The sequence below is a fragment of the Labrus bergylta genome, chromosome 20 (genome assembly GCF_963930695.1).
Source record: "Labrus bergylta chromosome 20, fLabBer1.1, whole genome shotgun sequence".
Lineage (NCBI taxonomy): Eukaryota > Metazoa > Chordata > Actinopteri > Labriformes > Labridae > Labrus > Labrus bergylta.
This window is the reverse complement of record NC_089214.1, coordinates 15,490,725-15,517,560: the sequence shown is the minus strand read 5'-3', so window position 1 is coordinate 15,517,560 and position 26,836 is coordinate 15,490,725. Positions and strand designations below refer to the sequence as shown.

Genomic DNA, 26,836 nt, shown 5'->3' with positions numbered 1-26,836 from the left:
AGTTTAATTGTGCATACAGAAGCAGTTGAATGGCTCTTTCATGTTCATTTTAGAAGTGATCAAGTTGTGGCTTCTTCTTCTAAAACGATGCAAGGCCAGGTTAGTTATGGCTTGCTGATGTGGAGGATTTAACTTGCATGTTTGATGAGTAGATTACATTTCTCATTCTCATTTTTATACATTAAGCTGCAGGAAATCAGACATTGTAAGTTAGCATGGGACTTGTTTTCCCATTATTCATTGACTCCTTTTGTCTCCTGGGATCTTGTGGAGCGATCGCATGGCCGTTGTGCAGAGGCTACAGTCTTGACTCTGACCCTCGGCCCTTCTGCTGCGTCATCCCCGATCTCACATCTCAAAACGTCCTGTTTCTCTTCAAGTTATCTTCTTCGTCATCATTTATTTTATTTGAATCCTTGGAAAACACATTGAGAGAGAGCCCTGATTTTCAATGTTGGCAAGGTACAGACACAACAGAACAGGAACAAATAAAATCATCAGAGAGGGCAGCCATAAAAGAGGACAACAATAAATCATATTAAAATATAAGGGCAACGATTTACAATAAAATGTATCAAAAGCAATAAAAGCAGTGACAAACCATTAAAATATTAAAATTCAATTAGATCAGCAATTAAAACTTGGAATTGGTCTCAGTGGTGTTAATATGGACCGTTTGAAATGTTTTTGGAGCACATTCCAAGTATTTTGGGCAAAGTGGGGGGGAACTGGATCTTCCCTAACTCTGTGTGAATTTGGGGAACCTGTAATTTGAGCAATGTCTAAGTTATTTTTTTTTGGTACAGAAGATAATGATGTAAGTGTCCCCAGTGAATGAATCTTAGTGCTGAGTGATAAAGTCCTTCCATAAATAACATCTCTATAATCCAGAACAGAGAGGAATACAGCTTCAACTATTCTTTTCCTCGTATATAAAGGAAAGCAGGTTTGATTTCTTCTAGAAAGCCTAGCAGTTGTCTGACTTTTGATCAATATCAACGTTCATTTTAAATGAAAGCTTTTCATCCATCCAAATTCCAAGATATTTATAATGTTGCACTCTCTCTATTATACCTGTAGTTCTGGTAACTCCTTTTTTTTTTTTTTTACCTTAACGTGCTACAGAAAGTATATGACTCCTATGCAATGTTAGTGTTTCACAGACAGAACCATAGTACCAGCTAGCAGAGGGTTAAAAGTGGGATCATCTTCACTGGCTGTGATTTATTCTTTCTACTACTCTACATTGTGTCTCTGTAGCTCAACTCCTGAGATGTTTTTGTCAACGCAGTCTTTGTCTGATGTTCAAAACTTTCACAAGGTCTGGATAATGCGATATTCATCCATTATCAATGATAACCAATTAAACTTTGGGCATTCTGTTTTCCTACTGGTAAGTGACATTTGCAGGCAATTATGCAGCCGTGCTTGTCATCTAGTCCTGAGTGTTTTGGATTTAAACAGGGTTTTCTTTGGCTCTGAATGTGGCAGCGAACATAACAAGCTCTGCCAGTTGGTCTGCAGCCAGCCCGTAGAATATTTAAAGCCGTCTCAGTGGATCTGTGGATATGAAGATCTGTACTCCCCCCCCTCCTTTTGTTTTTTTTTTGCCTGCCAAAGAGTGATGGATCTGAGGAGAGTGTGTTTATGAATGAGACTCTCTACCTCTTCCCCCCCCGTCACTGTGTCACTAAATGTGTGCGGGGGTCTGTGTGTGTGATGCAGAGCAGAGCAGCTGAGAGGAAACACAACTCACCTCCTCATTCTCTTCAATGTCTCGCTCTAGTGGACACCTTAACCTCCTCCTTTTGTCTGTGAGAGTAACCAGAAGCCAATGCTTTTGGATGGAAATATACATAAATGTACTCTACAGGTGCTCTTAAGTAATCAACCTGTCCACATAGTTTGCAAGTAAAAACGTTTGTTGTTGTTGTAAACACATTAGTAACACTATTTTTTTTATTTGATGGTTTATTTGATAGGGACAGATATAATATACATAGACAAACTGAAAACAGCAATCCAATGCATGTATCATATAGTGTTTGTAGCAGGTAATAATTTGGAACACTCGAGACTATCATAGTATTTAAAAACAAAAAGGCACAGTCCAGTGTCAGACTATTTCTTATCATCCTAAAACAGCCTTAATCGTTTGACAAATCTTTTTAACACGGCTTTGAAAATGATCCCCAGATACTTCACCTCTGCACGTTGTTTCGATAAGTTGACAAGTTTGACATTTAGAGGTTCTGTTGCAGGTAACTTTTTAATGGAAAACACTGCTTTTTGACTACAAACAAAAAACGAATGGTATATGTTGTCCTCGCTCTGCTTTAAGCCGTCAGTTTCTTTTATGCAGAAATATAAGTTGATTTTCCCTAAGGAACTTTAACGTGTTCTGTTGGCAGAAAGTAATTTGTGCCTCATTTGTAAAGTTATTATTTGCAAAATCACTTTTTCCTTTTCTTTGCAAAACCCCCGACAAAACAGTGGGAGTTGTGTGTTTTTTGGGGGTTTTTTTTAAGTTAGAAATAGCAATATTATCCAGTGCCATGCATGCAAGAGGAGCAGTTAAACTTAAAGATACCTTCAAGCACATCCAAACAGAGAATCCCTCAGTGTGATTGTATGGCTGTGTCATTACTCAGAACTTGAACAATCGTGGCAAATGTGTGCAGAAATGTATTTAATGTATTTCATTTGAAGAGACACATGTTGTCCACTAGGAGGAGTGGTTGTGCTGATGAAGTGATCTGGACTGTTATTGAAACGGTGCAGCATTTTTGGTGTTTGTAATACATTCGTTTCATATTAGAGCGCCTTAACAGAAATAGAGTTCTTCAGTTCATCATATGTAGAAATTCATTATTCTGTGTTATGAACTTGTGCTTTTGCTCAAATTCTATTCCAGTATTGCACGCTGCTTACAAGAAACCTGAAGCTCCTCTTCATCTTCTATATATATATATACATATATATATTATAAATACAAGATGCACGATTCCCTCACTACATTATTCCCCCATGTTTTATTAATTTGGAGTTTTGGGTCATATTTTCTTTGTCTCTGTCATTGTTGATAGGGTTCATGTTCTTCCTTTTCTCTTTGGTTTGTTTAACCAAGTTGTGTTGAATATGCAACATTAAAACACTGGACCTTTTAACCGTGTATGCTTCACAATGAAAAAAAAAGGCAAGGCAAATATTGAAATCAAGGGCAAGAGCATAGAGGAAGGAGCGATCAGATAATGGGTCACATCCAGGAAATAACTGCTGGAAAGTAGAAGAATGAATGACAGCTTTCAAGGTGAGAAAAGTTGAGATTTGATAAAAGCTACAGAGTATGATACTACATACATGCCGTAATAAATGATTATCAAGTCACTAATCATTATCGTTATTTGTATCGCGCCAATTCATAACAAGTGTTATCTTGAGGCGCTTTACAAAAGAGCAGGTAAAAGACTTTACTCATTGATAGGGAACAATGGGATTAGGGGGAAATGGGATAAGATAAGATGCACTTCCTTGCGCTGAGGTGGAGACTGGTGCAGTCCGTGCATGAATGAGGACGGTGATGATTGTGGGGACGACACTGACAGTCCAATGGTGCCAGGTAGTGCCAGATCACCTCGCTGAAGGTTGGGGGGGGGGGGCGCTCTGTCTACTCGTCTCTACTGCTGGGACAAAGCCTTGAAAAAGGGGCTTGAAAAAGGCCTCCTGGGCTTTTCTTACACTGATGTGCAGTGATACAACTCTACATTTTTTGTTTGAGTACATTGAAAGGGTGATTTTAATTTGATCTTAGCCTCATATTTGCTTTTAGCCTCATACCTGATCCTTTCACCTATAGGGGCCAAAAGTGAGGATGTGGTTGATTGAACGCTAATCTTTATTCCTTTAATCCACTTGTTCTATAGCAGAGATTATGATACTAATTTCTAATCCAGCACATTGCAGGATGTTCTTTGACAAAGAGGTGTTGGGTCACCTCTTTCCCTCTCTCTCACAGGATAAAAAGGTTACAGAGAGATGCTGAAATCTCCCTGACCCACCCCTTAAGACTTCTCTTATCATGCATGTGACTCCAGAGATGTTTGTGCTCTGACATCAGGCTGCTTCGGAGACAGCCAGATCTCCGTGAACTCCTCACCAATCCTTTCTTATCTCCCGCTAAACTGGAACAAGGCTGTTTCTAAACAGCTAACCCTTTGCTCCTTGTCCCTCTAAAACCACCGGGAAACAACGTCCTTTACTCTTCAACGTCTTCCTTGTTTTCACTCTAATACCAATTCCTCCCTTTTAACCATTAACCTTTTTACCTCCTATCATCTTTACTTCTTTCTTTTTTTCTGTACCTTTCATCTCATTGCTCCTCTTCCTTGCTTGGTCGCTACATTTCTAATTGCATTGTGTTTCCACTTCAATCCTTGCTTGTGAACAGCCCTGGTAAATCCACATGAACTGATTTGGTGGTTTAAAACCAGGCCAATGTTGCCTCCTATAGGTGGTAGGGGACAGTTGTTATATAAATCATTTTATAATCCATAATTCCTTTGAGGAACAGGTTATCCATACATAGCAGTATGGGCTTTGTAAGCAGGCCAAAGACCATGCTAAGACCATCGTCAGGACAAAGATATAAAACACTTAAAAATAAATACTATGCTGTAATACCATGATCCAATATTAATAACAGATGTCTGATGTGCTCTATAATGAAATCTAGAGAATACAAATGTTCACGGTCTGGGATTTTGCGCCTAACTCCTCATTGCTATCTGACACGCTAAAGCATTAGCATCTCCAGCAGACAGAGCGATCCAGGACAGCTGAGCTTTTTTAACATAAAGTAAACACACACACACACACTTCCACACCCCAAAAAAACAATCTGTGGAGTCCTTTAAAAGTACAACACACAGCGTTGTATGATCATCGAACCATTCCTGGTTTGCAAAGAGCAGTTTGCAGTCGTTTCTTTTCTCTCTTTTTTTTTTGATGTGTTTTAGTGCATTGTGATAATCTCCCCGAGCTTTGTAAATCAGCAATGCTGCATCAGATTATGAGATGCTACAAGCTCAACTGGAATACATCCAGACAGAGCATTTAGATGAAATAATATTTTCCCTGTTTATCTCCCAGTTCAATTGATTTCAGACACTCTTGGTTAAATCTTTAACTGTGGACGGAGACAGATGATGGAAAACAAACCTTCTGATTTATCTTTTTTTTTTTCTTTTTTTTATATAATATTCTTGATTTTAATTAAGAAGGATAAGCTATTGTTAAAATTTGGGGATGCTTGGAGCCAACATGCTCTTCCTTGCAAGGCAAGGGCAAAATCAACCCTTTATCCGGAGCTCCTTGGCAAAACAAATCTTTTTCTTTCTCTATGCCGCTTTCTTTTAAAATTTTAAAATTTAGGATTTTCTATTCTTGATTCCGACCACAAACACGCACGCACACGCACATACACACTCTCTCTCAGATAAAGCCACTTCTGTGTGTATGTGTCTACACTGACTGTGTTTGTCGTACAGTAGGACACTCTCTCCTGCACACGCATGCATTGATGTGGGAATCTGATGTTTTCATGCGTGTCTGATTATCGTACACGATGCAATCTGTGTATTTTTTAAGTAATCACACATTTGCATCTTTATACAGACAGTCTGTAAAGGGAAGGATAACAGAGTGTCCCCATTTCATTTGAGGAATTGACAGCCAGTCTGTCTTCTATTCATAATGTATTAGACTTCAAACAATGAACTAAGGATAAATCCTCTTTAATACACATGTAATCCTACACTGCAGCATGTGTGTGTAAGCATGCATTCAGTGCACAAATGTACACGTGTGTACAAATCACATCTGTCCTCTGACAAACTCAGGATGATGTGTCATGTGTCCTTGCTTCAAAACCTAAATGTTCCTGCTTTCACAGTTTGTTGTGGAGACTGGTGATAAAATACATTCCTCAGCGTCTGTGACTGACAAATGTTAGAATCATTTTAGAAAACAAATTATGCTTTTCTAGCATGCAAAAGAAGCAACACATGATTTATGTAGAGACGTATTCCACAAATCCAGAAATATATAATCCACCTCAAACGTCGTGTCAAAAATGACAGGCATCACAAGAGAGGGACTACGGCTGGAAATGTGTCTCTAAATACTACAATTCATGTCGCAGCAATGAGAATCTTTCAGTTAATCCGTTAATCCTGGTTAATCTGTTGGACACATTTTATGTTTTCGACTTTTTTTTTAATTAACATGTTTATGCAGAAAGTTTATCAAGGTAACATCTCCCACCAAAACATGTCTTCACTCTCTCTTTACGACTAATTATTCGACACGAATCTGGTTTTATTTCAATTCCTGCTCAAGCTGATAACGATGCTGATTGGAAATAAATCTAATATTGAGCTTCTGTCTTTGTCTCATTGTGTTATAAACTTGTCAGACAAACGTAGAAAACATGGAGCAGTGGTGTAAAGCAGTACGGGGTGTGACGCAGCAACACCTTCACTGATTAAAAAAGGACTGTGAATGCAGTGTCATGGCTGTTAATGAAACAGGCATGAATGGGCATGACCCAGTATCTTATGAATGAGCATTCAGTTCTGTACCTTAGCAATCTGCACATAAACACACAGCGCACAGACACACACACATGCTGTTAGATATGACCAGATGGTGTAATCCTTTAGTTTTCCCTGTGTTTCATATTTTTTCCCCTCCTGTGTTGGGATTATGCTGCTGTCCAATCAGATTCGGGCCCACTCTCCAGCACTGATGCGGGGATGAATGACAGAGCGGGTGGGTGAGCGATGCAGACAGACAGCAGAAGACACACTGCATGTCCAGTTGTATCGTGTCAGCTTTTTTTTTTTTTTTAGCTCTACAAACTACAGAACCTGCTGTGGCTGCCATTTGTAGAACAGGTCACTGACCATAGCTGTGCAGGTAAGAGCCATGTACGGCGGGACATGTGAGAGGGGCTCTTTTTACATCGAAAGGCCACCTTAGACTGTGAGCAAGGGGTCCATGTATGGAGGTTACCATCAGCGTGAAGAGTGCAGCACAGATAGAGGAAATAGCTGATGCGTAGCTAAGACTCTACTTTGACATTGCATATTGAAATGCATTTTGTTCTTGACTGGTTTCATAAAGGCATTTGTTTAAGAACAAGGAGGACAATGTGATATTTGCTTTGGGAACACAGATGAAATTAGATTGACATGACTTTAAACATCACAATACATCTGCAAGTGATGGTTATGAATCGTCTTCTTTAATTCTTTCATTGCAGTCTGTTCATTCTTGTGTCCCTCAGTTGGAGCTTTATTTCAGCATGCCACAAAACGATGAAACTTTGCTCCATCAGTATACACTGGATGTTGACTTTCTCTAAATTGTATTTGGTTTGTCACAGGTTTCTTTTGTTTTTTCCATCAAACTTTTTGACAGTTTACTTACTCTACCTACTTTGCACCTCATGCTGTTTGCTTCAAAACATAGAGATGTAGTCTTTACAGACCTAGATTTCTCTGGATAATTTCAGAAAGAAATCTCCATGTTATGGTGAAAATGTTGTAAATATTTGCTCTAGTTTGAGTTGCTGTCAGATTGTTTTTGGAGCAGTTTGACAAATGTAGTCTTCATCCACTTTAGTTTGATGTTTTCAGTGTTTTAAATATAGATTACAGAGCATTTTCTCATCTGTGTGCGTGTGTGTGTGTGTTCATGTTGTTTTGAAGCTTTGAAGGTTCTTGTGTCAGAACCAGAATAGCAGCCTATTTTGTCATGCAGTGTGGCTGCTGTGTACAGTAATAACGTCAGATTTATAGACCTGGAAGAAAAAAAAAAACTAGCCACTTACTGTCACGTGTAGTCTAATTTCACGCGTACTTAGCTGTTTTAGCGCTCATGTGACGGATTAGCAAACGTGCTTGGCCTCATATGGAAGAGAGAGTGTGAGCTGATTAAGCAGAGATGCACATTTGAGAAGGAGAGTGAATGAAAAAGTGTATGTGTTCAAGTGGGCCTGTGTAAATGTGTGATCCTATGCACATGTGTGATCCTATGCACATGTCAGTGTATCTGCATACAAATTCATAAAATCATTAAACTAATGCCTACTTTAAAAAACATTGCACCTGTCAAAGGTTTCAATCCAGATTCTAAAAGCATGTTCACTTTTTAAAGGACACATATTATCTTCCTTTTCAACAAGTTTAAATAAGTCTCAAAGCTCCCAAAAACCTGTCCCCCTTTATTTCAGTCCTGCTCAGAACATGCCTTTCTTGTGTCTGTAGCTTAAAATGCAAATGAGGTATGTTTGACCCCCCCTGTCTGGAAGGGGATGCGGCTCCACCTGGCATGCACCATGCCCATTTTTTTTACTGTGAGAAGGCAGACTCATGAGTGCAGAACACACACCTACGTGGCTGTGAGAGTACCACCAACCTGGGGGAGGGGTTACTGACCTTTGTGATGTCACAAAGGGAAAATCTCCAAACGGCCTTCTTGAGCACACGTTTTATGTAAAGTGGAACAGGCAAAGGACGGAAAGGATCAATTCTTATTATGGGGGGGTTTGTAGTGTTTGAAAACCATGGTAAAGTGTATTTTGCATAATATGTGACCCGTCAACTGAAGGTTTTAGAACAAAGTTTTCGTCAGTAGCTATCAGCCAGTCTAAGCTTTTATCTCTCTCTGTTCTCATGCAGGTCAGTGCTTCCTGTGTATGGTGGACGTGGTGCCAGTGAAGAACGAGGATGGCCTGGTGATCATGTTCATCCTCAACTTTGAGGTCATGACAGACGAAACACTTCTAGATAACAAAGAGGAGCTCAACCACCGCGTGCCTACCTGGTTTGTCTCCGGTAACTACTGATTAACTCAAGTTCTTTCTTTGTTGTTTTCTACTCAATCCAATCATCTCAGGTTTAAAGGAGTAATATGTAACTCTGACATGGGGACTGCAGTCCACATTCAAAACTTTTGAGAGAGCTGTCTCCCCCCACTCCTCCCTAGTGTCGATGCTCACACGGGTTGCCATGTTGCGGACTCGGAAGCTTCAGTGTTTAGCCAGCTCTGCATTGGTCTTGAAAACTTTCTGCGCTCCAACCTCTCCGTTTTTCAAAAGCATCTCCAATATTTATCCTAGTTTTACGACATTTCTGCTCGTGCAGCTTTTAAGGTGAGGTAGAATCAGTTATATCTGAACCAGTTCGCTTACCCACTTCCGTCGCTGCAACACCTGTTTGGTTTGTAGTTTGCCCCGCAAACTATAGGTTGTCCAAAACAGCAGTGTGGGGGTGCCTAATAATATAGTAAAGTCATTTTAGGATTTAATTCAGTAGATACCTTACATATTGGTCCTTTAAGCAAGTTTGTAGACAGGAAAGACAGTTGCTGAAAAAGATTATGAAAGACTTCTAGTTTCTTTTATTTTTGTTCATCTCTGTTGCTAGCATGCATTTTCTAAAAAATGTTTGTATGTTAATGAAGGCAAAGCAAAGCAAGTTTCTGATTTGGCACCTTTAAGATTCAAGGCAGTTCAAATTTGGGCTGTCACAATACCAGAATTATACATATGATACGAAAAAATCAACAATGCCAATCAGTGGCAACAAAAATGACTCTTTGGCACCAAATATTGGGTAATTACTTGTTTTTAATTACCAAAGATTAAAAGTTAACTCCTGCAAACTGTCAAAAGTGCACATTTGGTCTACTTGTGTCTCATATACATGGGCCAGATGTGTCCATTGAAAAGTGTGGGGGGGTCTGGCATATTGTAGTTCTTGGGGCACCTCCTCTTTTTGCCTTCTTTGTGCAGGATTGACTTAAAGTAAATTGGAGACAGGTGATTTAGACGGTTGTCTCTCTTTCACTTGTGGCAGCTTTTGTTAAAAAAAAAAAAAAAAAAACAGGAACGGAAATCTGTCTTTTTTAAAGATTTGGTACTTTTCAATACTATCAGTGATTCAAATAATGGAGTGTATCGTTTTTAAAACACATGGTGTTGTAAAGTATTCGAGTAACAACAGTTTTATCACCCACTTTTGAAGTGATTTAACACATTGGAATACAATAGATGAATACACATTTGAAATGCAAAGACCATTAAATCAAAAGGCAAAATTAAGCTAAAAATAAAATGGTAAAAAGTGATTCTATTGCATGACAGAAGGGTACATACTGAATTAAGCAAAAAAAAATTATAGCCGACCCAGAGCACCCCCTTTGTTCTGAATATGTATTAAACACAGGCATCACTTTCTTTGTACCACTGAGCATTCAGCTGCTTAATAAGATCTGATTATTCAGTATGAACTTGACACTCTTCACTTTACTGAACTTACCACCTGACATCTCTTGCATGTAATTATAGAATGCTTCATGATGCATTTTTTAATGATTTTAGTCTCATATTTATTATGTGCTGTCCTGTTTGGTTGTTGCTGTCTTTGTTATTTATGTTTTGATGTTTTATGCTCTGAGTGCATGACTAATTCCCTTTGGAGCAATAAAGGTTTCATTCATTCATTCAGTGATTTAAAAAACTTCACTAACATGTGTTGTGAGTCATGGTTTAAATGAGCAGACCGCAGGTATAGTGGAGACTTGTTCCACCAGAGAAAGAGCAGAGAAACTGCTTCACATTGCTTGGCTTTGATTCTGGGAACACTTAGTCAATCTGTCCTAGAAGACCTGATTGGTCTGAACTCTTCCTGACATACACAAGAAGAAATGTGTTGAGCTCAAGATCGTTAAGTGATTCATAGACTATTATTTTTACACGTTGGATGCACAGAAAGCCAGTTAAGAGATGGGAGGAGCAGCAATGTGCTTCACTTTTTTGGTGTTCATGAGGACCGAGGATGTAGCATTCTGGATGAGCTCAAATCGACTACTCTCCTTTTTCTAGTACCTGCAAAGAGATGATGACATGAGTGTAGCCTACCTGAATTATGGTTAAACATTTGTTTCTGTATCTTGTTAAGACGGATATTCTTTTATTTACGAAACTTTGCAAGACGATAAATGTTATAACTACTGTACAACACATCTGCTGTAGTATTTTTGCTTCCTCAAAGGAAGAATGTCCGACTTTTTGATCCAATAGATGTCGCCCTTGAGTACCAGCATTAAACCAAAACAAACTGCTGTTTGGCCACACCTCCACAATTCTGAAGCCTCTCGTGTCACACCTCCAACCCCTCTCCACCCGCGTTCGCACGAAGGAGATATGAATTAGAATGCACCATAATGAAGCACCATTAAGGGCAAGCGGCAGACAAAATTGTTCGAGCTCGAGCTGCAATTTCCTGTGGTCTGCATTGTTGTGTTAGCAGGCTAATGTTAGCACTCATAGCTTCAAGAATGTCTTTGATCTAAAGACACTTCAAATAAGCAGCGAGTACTGTAGTTTATGTTATTCTTTGTTTCTTTAGTCCTTGACTAAAACAGCTTCATATGCATTCCGATTTAAACATGATGTAAACACGACTTCCGACAACAGTACAGCTGGCAGGACTCACTCATGGTAGAGAGTCATGACTTTTACAGAGGACAATCCGTACTATATTTATGTGTCAAATGTCACACGTTCTTACTTTAATAGTTGAGCAATTATAATACAGAAGATGTGCACTTTTAAGCTATGAAAAAAAAAATTGCCCTTTTGTTTGACACATTATATAAAATATATGACAGAGTCACTGTTACGCCTTTCTCCAAGGTGCCACTCAGTTTATTGCCTTTAAACCTTGACTGTTTTAATCTACATTAAGGCCAGGTGGTTGCTAGGTTTGCCTACTCATCTGTTCTTTTGAATCCTGGGCATTTGTGATCGTTCACTTAATTCTCCAGAGGTTTAACCTTGCAGAACAGCATCTAAAGTAGGACACTGATTATATTAGGGAATCACGTCTGTCTGTTCAACAGATTTCTCATATTCAAACCAAAAGTAATCACTGTTACTGCCCTAGATTCCTCTAGATTGTTTCTTTTTCAGGCTGTATTTTCAACGTAGACCACTTCCAATCTCCTGCTCCCCTAGCATGCCCTTTACCACACACTCTCGTTTCGGTGATTCATACTTTCCTCTCAGTTTCCCTGCTCCTTTTTTCTTTCCTGCCACAGTTTCATATTGGAGTCCATCTGTCACTCTGCAGGCACTGACTGCTTTTCCGTCATTTGTTCCTCTTCCTTCTCACCTCCAGGTCGTCCACGGGGCTTCAAGCTGCGTCTTCCACTGCTGCGCTCCTTATCCAACAGCAAAGTGTCTCTGGACGACGCAGAGGCCGGTCACATCCCCACTGCTACACCGCTACCACTGCACCCTGACCACAGTCCTGAGTCCTTAGGCTTGGGGGAGTTCCTGCCCCTTCCCCCTTTACCAACAAACCACCAGGAGCAAATCAGTGGAAGCAGGTAGGCCCCATGAGATACTTTTGGCAAGGACATGTTTGGGATGTGTGTATACTATTATACTTATTTAAAATAATAACTGTTTGAAATATTTCTCTCTCATTCAAATAATCCCTAAGAGACCTTCAAATGTTCTACACTTAGACTTAGGAGTATTGTTCCAACATATTTCCATTGAACAATATGTCCAGTTTGGTAGATATCTACTACATGTAAACCATAAAATAACCTTACAGTATCTTCAGACATAAAGGAAACATGCTAATTTGAAGTTCTGGCATCTCTGACAACAATGCAGCAGCCAGTATGTCCTTCTTATAAATGTATATGCTGGTCCTAAATGATCTGTATTTGTTTTGGCCAGAGAAGGTAGACCGTTTTAAGGCACACCCACACTGCTGTTTTTGACACCCTTTGGTTTGCCAGGCAAGCAGCAAACCAACAGGTGTTGCAGCAAGGGAAAACTGATTCTACCTGACCTAAAAAGCCTCAAAATGTTTCAATTAAGCTCCACAAGCATAAACATGTTGAAAGTAGAATAAATATTGGAGATGCTTTTCAGAAATTGAAAGAGGTTAGAACGCAGAAAGATTTCTAGACCAATGCAGAGCTGGCTAAACACTGAAGCTTTCATGTCTGCAACATGGCAACCTATGTGTGCATCAACTCAAGGGAGGAGGGGGCAAGGGGAGACAGCCCTCGCCAATGTTTCAAATGGGGACTGCAGTACCCATTTTAAACTGTCAGAGTTAGATATTGCTCCTTTAAAAGATAGTATGCCATCCAGAATTTTGAATAATGTTTTGATAACATTATGTGGGGTTTTTTTTTATTCAAAGAGTGTTTAAACATTCTTCACTTTTTAATTAAGATTTATACTTTTTCGTGAGATTATTGGGCAAATAAAATCCTGACAATATCTAACTTTAACAGAAAAATGTATGCAGAACACAATGCTTTTTGTGACAGAGAAAGGATGTTGTAGTTTGTCCTGTAGAGCCCTCCTATTTGACTCAATTTGCAATAGTGTTCGTAGAGCTGAGTAGACAGTTGTCAACACTAGAATGGTAATATATTGTTAAATATTCTATATAATGATATTTAATCATTAATGATAAGTTATTTGTAGAAGATAAAATGTAGAAAACCTCTATATTCCAACTTCAAATTTCTGTATGTTGCTGGCATGAAGGGAATTGCAATTTTTTTTAACTCTAAATTAATACTGATATCAGTCCTGAAAATCTCACATTGTCAGGGCTGTCTTAATCTAAAATGTTTTCTGTATAGAAACACAGTGAGATCAAAGCCCACCGTTTGCCCCATGAACAGCAGCATTCTGCTTTTCAAAGGTATATGCAGTTCAATGATGGACTCCCACATCTGTAGCCCTGTTAATACCCATGATATCTTCTTTGTTTCCTAGGTCAGCTCTACAGAGTTGGCCAGAGGACCGCCTAGAGGACCATCGCACCTTACTGGGTTCTGACCCTCCTGTACACCGTCCACCTGCACCTCCCCCTCCCCACAGAACACATCTGGTGGGTCCCCTCACCCAGTCATCGCCCTGCGTAGCACCTCACCATCGCCTCAGCCTGAACCCAGACGGTTCAGGCTCCAACTGCACTCTGTCGCACACCCGCTCGCGGGAGAGCTTCCACAGCATGCGTCGTGCCTCCTCCGTAGACGAGATCGAGGCCATGAGGCCGGACTGGGACAGAAAGAACCGGAGAGCGAGTGTCCGGCAGGGCAGCAGCAGTACTGGTGAGGAAGAAAAACTGTAGGAAAAATTGTCATCTCTTATCTTTTTGTTTCTACTCTCCTATATGCTCTTTGTGTTTCTTGCAGGTGCAGTTAACAGTAAGTCTAACATCTTGAACTCAACATCAGACTCAGACCTCATGCGGTACCGCACCATTTCCAAGATCCCTCAGATCACACTCAACTTTGTGGATTTCAAACCAGACCCACTCATCGCCCTGCCCACCGGGGAGATGGACATCATAGCTCCCTGCAAACTCATAGACCGGACTCACAACGTCACAGAAAAAGTCACACAGGTAGGACAGAGTTCACTTTAAGATCGTGTGGTGCACAACGCGGGGAGAGTGGCTGTTTCTGAGTGATTGGTAAAACCTGGATTTGCTGAACTAACTTGGGTTGCTGAAACTTTTCAGTATTTCCCAGTTCTTCACAGCAGTTTCACTCATACTGAGTGCAGAGGTTCAGTACTGTAAATTGTGCATGCAAGGAATATTGATGTGTGGACAGATGTAACTGAGCTAGCATAATTAACTTAGCCTCTGCCAGCCACTTTCACCTGCTGTAATGTGACAAGTGTTCCTGGGGAGATAATGCTCGTGCCCCCAGCTCCAGTGAATGAGAATGATATTGATCGAGCTCTGATGAGATGATGATGGAGGGTGGTGTGGCAGTCTGCCAACGTTTACTGACTAGGGGAGTTATACAGATAAGAATGTATATGGGACATGTTGTGTAGCAGCACTCTGATTTCCTCAGGTTGTGACAAGCCTGCGTTCTTCCTCTTCCATCTGCGCGTCAGAGTCAGAGGAGTCACTCCTCTTCTTCTTTCACAGGCTGCAAACACTTCACTTCACTCACACTAATTGCTCTTTAAAAAAAAAAAAGCTTTTAACTGCCACTGTAGATGTTCTGTCTGAATTTCTGCCTTACATAACCAACACCTGGTTACAGGAACACTGTATGCAATGCAGCTTATATAGCTGGCTGAGTAAGAGATGTACGGAATAGCAAACACAGACAAATGACTTATACTTTACAGATCATTGGCAAACAACAATGATAAACAACAATTCCATATGTATTAAGAGAGATGAGTTGTGTTTTTTAGCTGGATTTGTCATGTTGAAACATGATTTGTGTGCAATGCAGCCACCTGTGTTTTCTTCGCACAGCTGCTGAAAAAAAGCATTAGTCAAAGTAATTCAGAGGAAGAGACACGGAGAAGGCGACCATATGGGATAATTTTCAAGATGGAAAGTCTGCTTTTATGACAGCATTTCACCAAGGTGCTTGCTCTGTTGCACACAAAGAAACCAAGCTAGTAAGGATGGAATATGTAATTATAAAATCAGCAAGCAACTGGGAGGGGCGGGGGGCGGGGGGGGGTGGGGGGGAAGGTTAGATGAGCAAATACAAATACATATAGCTTTCTTATCATTATTAGCTGATTAAATTGTTGCCCTAGTTCTCTTAAATCTGCTGGAAGAACTTTTTTTTGACTGTTCATCACTCTACTTGTTTGGCTCTTTCTCACATTTGGCTTTGTTTGCATGGGTGCATGAGTGTATTTAGTAACTTTGTCTCATATTGATTGCCAACTTGACTTTTCGTCAATCAGTTCCTAATAGATTCAACTGTTTATTTTAAAGTCCATACAGCATGTCCTTTCGGATTAGTAATGACCAGTGAGCAGAAACAAATCAACAAGTTGTGCCATTAACTCCAAACGTACCCTGACAAACTGCATCACTTAAACCATAAGACAGCTATTTACAACTACGTTTAAGTCACTCGGTGGTTTTTACAACCATTTTCATTATCCAATGAATCATTGGATAATGGTTTCTAGATCATGGTACCTGACACAGTCTGCAAACCAACCAATGAACTGCAATGAGTATAAAGTGAATGTAGCTTTATTTTGCTCTAACAATCAAGTGTGGAGAGTAGTTTGACAGTTGATTAACTAAGATGCTGTACTGTACTGAGTGAAGACCTTTAATCTTAGGTTCGGCCCATACGAGGAATTATATGAACAAAGAGCAATAAAAGCTTAAGTTAAGCCCTTTGCTTGGATTTCATACTGCGTTACTAAAGAGGAATATATTTGATCTGTTCTTTCAGACTGTGTGACTGATGCATCATGCTCGTTTTTTCCTCTCTCACTAAGAATGGGAACATCAATAGGAGGTTATCAGAAGTTGATGATGCAACAAAACATAAACCTAATGCAATCATGGAACATTTTGCGCGAGGTGCAGCTGGCAAGGTCAAAAGATGACCTTATGGGATGTGTGTGTGTGTGTGTGTGTGTGTGTATGTGTGTGTGTGTGTGTGTGTGTGTGTGTGTGTGTGTGTTATGCATGTGTACATTATGCATGCATGAGCATTAAACCACACTACACACTGTAGAAACATTAATGTGCAGATGGAGGGAACAGCACCAGCTGTGTCTCCAAATGCTATGGACTGCTATTTATAGACTCCTATAGGAAGCATGGAAAAAAACAAAATAAACTGAAATCACAGTGCTTATATCTGTAACCCATTTCACACAACTTTCTTTTGTCACATTATATATTTCTAATGTGTATATCTATATCTATCTATATCTATATCTATCTATATCTATATCTGAAAACTCTATTTAGCTGAGCCATGATGTGTGAGCATCAAAAAAGACAATATGTTTTTATATTTTATGTTAGCTCCATAAATCCCCTAAAGTCACTGCCCCCACCTGCCCTCTGACCTTTCTCTGTAGTCCCAAAGCCTTCATCTTTTTTAGTCATCTGCAGCAGCGGATTTCGGTTAGAACTGTGTTTTCAACAACAGAGAGAGAAGTAATCGCTTAAATCTAGAGCTGAGCTCTATGGTCCAACTGAGCGCCTCTTTGATCTGTGTGGCAAACGCCTGAGAACAACTGCGCAGGTGATATGTTTCTGTAAGAGCATTTGCAATACCAGCTCAGGCCTGAAGATGGCAGCTCCACATCATGTAGTGCGATGAAGTGCCTCAGCGGACCAGAGAAGAAGATGTTGAACGCCAAACAAGGCTGAATAATTGAAGTGTCCCATAAAACATCTGACACCCTGAACAAGAGCACATTCAAATGTTCTCGCTCATTTGCAATGGCTTCTGGCACTGTCCCCTTTTCCTGCTCTCAACATGTTGTTGTTTTTTTTGCCTCTTGCTGTTTGTCATGACCAAACTGCTTTGCAAACAAAGTAGCTCATGAATGCTAAACTCTGTTGTTTTGTGCAGAAGTGCATGGCTGGAATATAAATGCACCAGCAGCCTTTAAAGGTCCTATGAAATTAAAATAAGGGTTTAAGAATTGTTTTGGTACATTTTTGCCCGCTGAGTCAATTTCATTCCGGTAAAAGGTCCATCCATCCATCCATTATCTATACCGCTTTTCCTATTGGGGGTCGTGGAGAGGCTGGAGCCGATCCCAAAGGTCATTGGGCGAGAGGCAGGGTTACACCCTGGACTGTTTGCCAGTCAATCACAGAGCTGATATATAGAGACAGACAACCAGCCACACTCACATTCACACCTACAGGCAATTTAGAGTCACCAATTGACTTACAGAGCATGTATCTGGACTGTGGGAGGAAGCCAAAGTTCCTGTAGTGAAGCTACAAATGCGCGGGGAGAACATGCAAACTCCACGCAGAGAGGCGCTGTCCAACAGGGATTCAAACCAGGAACGCCCTTGCTGTGAGATAACAGTGCTAACCACTGCACCAACCTGCAGCCCCAGGATATTGATATTTTACTGTTTCATTTGCTGATACTCATATAATACTGACCATGACTTAACCTGCACTATGGCTCGTTACAATTTTGCGTCCAATGAAAAACTTTCTCGAGTTTAGGATACATAAGAGCAACTTGCTAGTTAAGTGTTATGGGTTGTATTTATGTTTTAATGTTCTTATTTGCAGTGTTGTTGACTTCTATAAATACCAATCAGTATTGCAAGTCCCTCCCTATAGCAGCTTCTTTTTACACACATTAGCGACGAGGAGTACATGGGGCCACAATTGAGCTAAACCAGCGCCCCCAAACAGCCACATTAAATGTTTTTAACTTTAAGATGCCCCTTATTTAAAGTCATTTCAGCATTTGATAAAGTCATTCTTTTTCTTATAATTTACCTGTATGTGAGCCTCCGCAGATAGTCCAGTGCATGTGACCTGTGATTGACACTTAACCGAGTTCAATATAAAAAATTAAAATGCAGCTGAGAAGATTCCAAGAAAAGAGGGAAGGCTGAGCAGACCACTGAATTGTCGAGATGAAGGGGGTGATGCACACTTGGACGCACATATACACGCTTTAGTGACACTCACTGGTCATATCCTACAGGGGACACTTGATTCGTTACAGTAGTAGATACACTCTACCCACCCATCACATCTCATACAATATTCCTGACACACACCCAGCTCCATACATGGCCTCGCTGTGGACATGTGAGCGTGCACTATAGGGGCAAACTCACTCACTACAACACTCTGACGCTCTCTAACACTCAGGCACACACACTCACACACTGGCTCTCAATTCAGGCAGCCTGTCACATCCAGGTCCACACTGGGATCCAATGGAGCAATGGATGGCACACACCGCGCCCAGCAGCAAAGCGGTAGGATCCGTCTCATTTTAATAAAAACCTAAGCGGGAGCGACGGCAGACTGAAGAAGTTTACATTTTGGTGCATGTTTTGTTTTTGTAGGCCTTTGTGTTGAGACTGATAATGACACATCTATTTTAGTTTCAAGTGTTTAATGCTGAGAAGGTTGTCAGTGTTGTCGTGTTTTATTCGCTGTTTGTGGGATTGAGTCTCCATTTTTCATGTGCCTTTATTTTGGAGCGAAAAAAACAGTTGTAGTTTTTACTTCACTCTGGTGGATTTGATTTATCAGATAAGTAAAGTGGTTGTTGGAAGCAGTTTGAAGGTGTCAAATGCACAGTCTAAATGTTTTTAAAAAAGGATACCGTTTGTTAAATCATACCAAAAATGTCTTTTAAAAAAAAGCTTCCAAAGTTGTTTTTTTTCTCTGCAAAAATACAAGAACAGAAGATAAGCCTCTAGTAGCTGGTGATAAACATGATTTTTTTTGGTGGGTGCTTAATTACTTAAAAACATCTGCATTGAGAATGATGCACACTATCTGCTCTACAAATGTAATTATTGACCATTGTTGGACTGTATGGTATGAAATGACAGTCTAGACTCAGTTTTCTTTCCTTCTCCATCAAAATGCCTTTTTAAATTAATAATAGCATATCTATCTAAAGTATCTTAAATAGTGACAATGGCACAATATTATGTCAGATTATGTGGAATCTGACAGGCGGCAGATCCTTCATCTGTATTTTGAGCGTTTTTTGGACATTTTGCATTCTAACATTGATTCTAACTACTATAACTATGACTTATCATTACTTTTTTACATGTTTTTAGCGGCTATTTTTCCAAGTTTAATTCTCTCTTGTTTTGCGGCATAACTATTACATCAAACTGTTAAGTCCTGGTGTGGCTTTTCTGAACCCTGCAGGTCCAAATTGTCTTTGTGGATCCAGGCACAACTCTGAAGTCCAACTTCTAAATTAGAAACCCTAATGTAAGCAGTCGCAAACTTTGTGGTACTTTGACAAAATTCCGTGCCAATTAGGGCCGTATGTAAAATGTGCAGAATATGAAGTATTCATCTCCAAAGTGTTTTTACTGACAGAAAACGTTGGGACGGAAAATTAGATGAAAGTCCCTTAGGTTTAAAGTTGAGCACCCCGGCGGAGAAATTGTGAATGGGAATGGCAAAAAATGTCCTTAATTACAATGATTTATGGGTTTAGTTTTCTAAGCCGGTGCTCTTTTTTATTCCTCATCCTGCTGAGACATTGAAACTCAAACTTTGTCTTCACAGTGGGTTTAATCATTTCAGGACACACACCCACATTACTAATTAAAAAAAAAAAACAATATTTGTGGGGTTGTTAAAATCCCACTGTTATAGTCTGTGTCACGTTATGGAACCACTACTATTTTATGCATTTCAAACTGTGTGCATAGGATATTCTTACAGTGTACTGTACTAAACCACTTATCAAAGAACACTTGTTTTGCCATTACAGTCTTACATCACTTAAGCTGAATGTAGGCTGTGTATGTTTCTTTAATGAGCTGGCTCTGCAGGGAAAGAGAGGAGGAGATCTCTGTGGAGAGCTCACAGCTTCACTGTACTCAAAGTATATATGTTTAACTTTATGTATGTGTCCTCTTTTGTGATGGGAAAGTACATCATATATTAGTTTGGTAATCCTTCAAATTTGATTGCAGTGAAGTTTGTAGCAAGAACTGAATCTAAAAAGAAGCCTGATTCCTTTTTTCAGTGGAAAGAAATAATGAAATATTATGAGCTTAAGCAAAGGATCATTTTGATGTTGTCATATGACTTAGTATCTGAGTGTCTCATTGTGACACAAAATAGAAAGTGTTCATCACATTGCCTCAGATACATATCATTCTTGATAACCACTTCACACACATTTTAATCTCAGCTGATTATATATCTGCACAAATTGAATGTCTAAACTACATGATGTTTTAAAAACATGGACATAGTCTCAGTGACATCACTCTGGTTTGGAAAGAGGCGTCATGAAGCCTGACAATGGTGGTCGCCGTATTGGAAATTCTGTCTCAACCATACTGTTGATCAATCTCCAAACAGACAAAGAGGTGGAGCTGAAACAGGACTATAGCCTTCTAGCAAACAGCGACACAGCACCCACCTGTCAGCCATTTAAATCACACCTCTCTTCATGCAAATATGAATAACTCTTAATACATTCAAAATTGATTTATCCTATAAAAAATGACCCGCTTGCTGCGTAACAATAAATGAATAAATACGTTTTTTAACACATTAGTATTCTATACATGTTAAGCTCTGCTCTAAAAATGAGCATTTTAATGTAGGACCTAAGGGGGATTCCTTGGCCTTTGCAGCCAGTCTCATTTGAACACACAAGGAACTGCAGTTTTTTCCACATTGGCTTCATTTTCCAACACCAGATGTAGTTGCTTGGTAAAACACAAATTTGAAGGAGATAAACAATTGTGTGCTTTAGAAGGAGGCATGAGGAAAGAGCGGCAAATGAGCAAGCTAATTGGTCCCCTGTATCCTGAAGTTTCGAGCCAACGCTTGGTCACAAATTCCATATTTATTTATTCACTAGTAGTGTTAAGCTTTGTTGGTCTGCATTAGCATAGCATGTGGCCTCCTTTTCAGTTGATAGCGTTTGGCTTATATAAGTTAAGGTTAAGTTGTTACAGCTGTTGTCATTTCTTCTAACCCCATGACAAAAATAACTTTTGGGGGAGTAAAATAGTGTGTTGACTTATTTTTCAACCCGATTTCCCGCACTAGCAACACACTGATGTCCTTCAGAATGTAGTCACTGGGGAAAGATTGCTTTTGTAAAAAGTGAAGCTTGTGTCTATGTTGTCCGCATGCTGTGTCATTGCTCCTAGTTCATTCACCCACCTGAATTGTCTGCAGTTTATGGCACATAAGTCACCGTAGTCTTTTCATTTTTGCTGCTGTTAACTCTTTCAGTACACTGTTGGGCACTTGAACTTTGCAGCAGCCCAAACAGCTGATTTCAGATCTGTTTGTAAGTGTGAGGCTCGTTCTGTAAAAAAACTAGAGCAATATTACAGTAAAACCTTAATTATGCATCAGGGAAAATAGTGGCAAACTTGAAACCCTTCTTTGTAAGAAGATTAAAAGTATAACAGAGTCTTTGATCAGGGTTCATTTTCCTTGCATGCCACAGCTTCACTGATGTTTGTTAGTGCACAGTGTAGCAAAGCTGCTCAGGCTGCTGCCCCTCTTACTCCATTAAATGAATTCCCTGCTAGTTAAAGTCTGGTACATATTTGCATAGGGTCATGAGTATGCATGAGTTCTCTAAATAGTGTTAGACGTGAATGATTCAAAAGCAGGTATTTTTAGCAGCGCCACATGTTTTTTGCTCAGAAGGTGCTGGGGGGGGGGCTGGGCTCTAATGTGACACACTGGTTGTTTTGGTGAGAGATGCACCACTGGCAAAGTCCCACAGCAAGGCTGTGCCCGTTAAATAGGACACAAATTAGTGGAAATGAGGGTTCTTATTAGCTTCAAGAACATTACGCAGTCCAGACCTGCAGGAGAGATCTTTGCGGACATGTTTTTTTTCAGTCTTTGGAAAGTTTAAAAGATATATTAAGGTATTAATCGTGTGAATTATGTCTCTGTTTCTTTGTGCTACTGATTCAAATTTGAGAAAAAAAAGCGATTTTTGCAATTTTAGCCTTTTGAATGCCCGGACTGCTTTCCAAATTGTCAAAATGTAAATCAATGCAAATCCAAAAGATGGAGCAGAAAAAAAGACAACACTTCATAATGGATAATTTAAACCTTTATGCTTGTACTTGTCCCGAGTTATTACACACATTAGTCATCAACAAAATACATTTCTTGCTTTGGAAAGAAATCCAAGGAAATTGTTTTGATTTGTTGAGGCTATTTTGCAGTTTGAGCCTGCAGAAATACTCCATAGCTCAAGTAACCATTCTCCTGTCTGCAATAGCCATCTTAAACAGTGTACTTCTTGCATTCCAATTGTCCTATTCCCTTCTTGTTTAAGGGATTTTTGTCATTGGGGAGTAGTTCCCAGTGTGGCAATATGGTAATATTTTAGTGAGAAATGCATGTGTGGAGTGCTGGTGGCCGGCTCTGTCAGTTAAATGGGCTGGAATAGACTGGAGTCTGGGAGCATGTGACGCACTCAACCTGCATAACTGTAATTTAGCCGCCCGCTCAGTGGCTCTGCCTCAATACCTCAAATTGATTGAGTGCCTCCTCCATGTGAGTTCAATGACCCACAAAGAAGTAAAAGCATGGTGTCAGTGACTTCCAGCAACATGTTTTCAGCTTTGCTCAGATTGGACTTGATTGCACAGGGTGTGTTAGGTGATTGTAGAGATCACAGGTGTACATAGTGATAACAATCCTTAAACATATCACCTTTAGTCGTTGTGTTTTTCACAGAAATCCTCCCTGAAAAATAATTCAAAGGCTTCCAAGGAAACATTTGTCACCCGTGGGACGTTGTAAACTAAATTTTTTATTCGCTTGCTCCCAGAGCGTTAATAGTCTTTCACACCAGATGCACAACTGCACATGAGGTAGAGTGTGTAGGAGGAGGTACATTCTGTTACTCATCCTAGAAATCAGCCAGGCTACAGTATTTGGTATTATATTTGTTGAATTTTGGTTTTACGTCATGGTGAAATTGAATTGTGTGCCCTAAAGGCATTCGTAAGCGAGTACAGCTACACTTGCAATTTCAAATAAAGTCCTCTGAAATGTTGCACAGGAATCCCTAAAAACACTGTATTTGTTTTATTTCTGAGGTTGCATCCTTTAAAGGACGAAGCCAACAAAGGACTCAGCCTTCGTAGCCTTCATAGACCCCTCAAGCCATTCTGAAATGAGACGGTACAACACATGCAAAGGATTCCCTGTTTAAGTCAATATCTATCCCCACCCTTACTCTTTGTTCCTAAGCCCCCTGTCGCCTAGCAACCTTAACAGCTGCACCAGAACTACCTGTTACTAACATCATGTCACTTAACCTAAAAAATGAAAGATATTATGAAGTTTCAAGGCTCCTTTTAAAAGAATGACCCTTTTGTTCTCAACGGTTAGCTGGTGACTCTAAATTGCCCGTACAGTAGGTATGAATGTGAGTGTGGCTTGTTGTCTGTGTATGTCCTGTGATTGAAGACCAATCCAGGGTGTACCCCGCCTCTTGTCCAATGACAGCTGGAATTGGCTCCAGCGCTCTGTGACCCCGAAACAGGAAAAGTTGTATAGATAAAGGATGCTGCACATTGGGTGTAAGAAAAAGGGTCAGTATAAAGTTATTCAGTCAATGCTCTACTAGCCAAGATAGCCTTTAAAGATCATCTTTAATATCAGATAGCACTTGTTACCAGCTTCAAAATGTAAAAACCATCGAGTCAGTAAAGAGTTGGATGCTGCATGAGGATGAGATGTGTCCGTATATTGGCACCGCTAATTGGAGTGAAATGGATCCTTCTGCTTAATTTCACTCAATTTAATGAATCTTACAACTGAATTTTACCCGTCTGCCATTTCATTCAGCTCTGAATAATTTGGAAGGAAAAACATGATTCCTGTCCAAGTAAAATCTGTTTCGCTTCTCCCAGTTGAAGTTTTTGAATGACTCCTTGAATCTTTGTGTTGATGCCGGTGTGTTAGAAGTGACTTTGAAAATGTTGTGCCTGTTAAAATGTGCTCGTTTTCAAGCAGCTAATCTATATCAGATTAATCTATTTTTCCATCCTGCTTCTGGGAGGCATCCCATTCAAACAACATTAGAGAGACATCGATTTGGCAATTTGTAACGCTCTATTTAACATTAGGTTTCAAGTAAATGTAGGTGTGTCTTTGAAAAAAACATAATAATGCTGTCCATGGAAACTTAAGGACAGTCACTGTTGACTCTAAGCTAAGACAGAAACAACTTTGAGGCTTAATTTACTACTTTAAGTATTAGTTTTAACTGTTTTTTAGGTAGAACCCAATTCAGATTCTGCAGCTTTAGTGTAAAGACTTCTTGGGCGGTTATGTTTAATAGATTCATTACAGTTGGAGTTATTGGTTAATTATACTCATCAATCAATGAAAAAAATTCAAGCATTCCTTTATATTGCACAGAAATGCTTCATTCATAATCAAAATTTCGGATAAGATAATATAAGATAATCCTTTATTCATCTCACAATGGATAAATTTACATGAAAGGGAACACAAAAAATGGTAACATTGTTGAAGAGTTACAGTCTGGTTGTATTTAGGAAAACGTTTGTGATGTGGGGTGAAACACAGCGGCACTCCTTGTCAACAGGCAAGGCAGGCAACTGCTAGGGCCCCCAGACCAGTAGGGGCCCCCTGAGCTTTGAAAAACTTACAACCAAAGCAACGGACCAATATGTGCACATTTTTTGCGATGAGGGTATTAAACCTCCCTGCTGACAGCACTCACTCTCGTTGCCCTGCTATGCGTTGCATAGTTTGTCAATGAAAGTTAACAAATAAAAATTAAGAAGAATTACCCATCTGAAGGAAAGACAAAAGAAACTGGAAAAAAAGAGGACGAGGAGTAATCATCGGACACTGGCAGACATGATGGTGATGAACGCCTTGGAGAGGCCCCTAAATGATTTTCACCCAGGTCCCCAGCAGACTCTAGAATCACCACTGGTGAAACATCTCACTGAAGTTGAATTGCCTACATGGTATGCATTCACATTGAATCTGTTAGTAAGAATGGCAGTGATACGCTTGCTACATTCTCAGGTGTCTGCTATTTTTTGTTGGAAAGCTTACTAGGCCACAAGAAGTTTGTGACTGTGAATATGGGTCAAAAAAAGCTGTTTCTTATACAAGAAGATACAAACAGGGCTGGCCATTTAATACCAATTTCATTAATATTGGGATATGAGCATTTGCAATAAACACATTGGGTGCAAAAGGGTTATTTTATGTAAAGAAGCAATGCTTCTCACTCAGCATGTGCACATTTTTACGCCATTCGAATGAGGCCTGAGTATAATGACCAGGCTTTCACACATTATTGCTGCAGTCGGATTTAGCCCAAGCTAGCTGTAAGCTAATATCAGCTTAATTGTTCCTCATTTAGTGGTTTAAAAATATGTTTAGGATTGTTTTTGAAGCAGGGGGTACATGTTGCAAACACAAGTACTGTATATAAGCATGAAGAACCGTAGATGGACAGAAACTGAGTTTATAGCTAATAAGCACTTTGCATTGCACTTACATGCTGATCCGATGCATCAGGCTGAAACATTTTAACATAGGCCGAAAATACAAGTAGTAGCACTTTGGAGGAAAAGTTCAATGAAGAACAAATGAAAAAATGTTCTGCAAGAAAGAACGGGCAATTCCGGTAGGGGTAGAATAAATCAGCATATCTTAGATTGTCCTTCACATCTCTATAATCAACCAGATCCTTTCTATTGGTCTGTGTGTGCGTGTGTGTGTGTGTGTGCATGTGCACATCGTTTTGAGGGATGTGTGTAGCTTCTCAGCAGGGACTGGCTACACTGAATCTGTCCGGCACTAATCTCTCACCCAGGCAGGAAGGATTCTCAATCTGTTAGCAGTCTGATTGAAACGGCTTTTACCTCTGCTGGCAGGCTACCTCGATGCTTTAATCAGTCACACAGACACTCACACACGATCAATGGCAGTCTTTGGAAGGCAGGTGGCATGACAGTGGAAGTGTGAAAGAAAGTTCAGCGAGAGTAACATGGAGCAGGTGAGAGCCAAAGGAGACATGTAGGCATCATGGAGCGAGGAGGAAGTATAAAAGAGAAGAAGGAGGAAGGAGTGTGGAGAATGACTGAAGGTGAAGCAAAAATAGTGATGGAACAAAGAAATAAAACTTGCCATGAGGGATGGAAACGAAATCAGGAATTATGTGAGGTGAACAGAAATATGAAGAGAAA

At 39.9% G+C, this 26,836-nt stretch overlaps 1 protein-coding gene across 1 annotated transcript; it reads left to right on the top strand.

Annotated features, from left to right (window-relative positions):
- The first annotated feature begins 6,984 nt into the window (after window positions 1–6,984).
- On the top strand, window positions 6,985–15,567 carry LOC136177245 (potassium voltage-gated channel subfamily H member 2-like). Its single transcript, XM_065949159.1, has 5 exons — window positions 6,985–7,000; window positions 8,742–8,897; window positions 12,246–12,456; window positions 13,880–14,217; window positions 14,302–15,567. Exons 1-5 carry the CDS (start codon window positions 6,985–6,987, stop codon window positions 14,532–14,534), a joined length of 954 nt encoding a protein of 317 aa, XP_065805231.1. The 3' UTR covers window positions 14,535–15,567.
- The last annotated feature ends 11,269 nt before the right edge of the window (window positions 15,568–26,836 follow it).

What these genes read in the sequence shown, in the direction of transcription:
- LOC136177245 (XM_065949159.1), top strand. An exon ending in GCCTACCTGGTTTGTCTCCG is followed by an intron (nt 8,898 to 12,245) that starts GTAACTACTGAT and finishes TCTCACCTCCAG; the next exon opens with GTCGTCCACGGGGCTTCAAG. An exon ending in GCAGGGCAGCAGCAGTACTG is followed by an intron (nt 14,218 to 14,301) that starts GTGAGGAAGAAA and finishes TGTTTCTTGCAG; the next exon opens with GTGCAGTTAACAGTAAGTCT.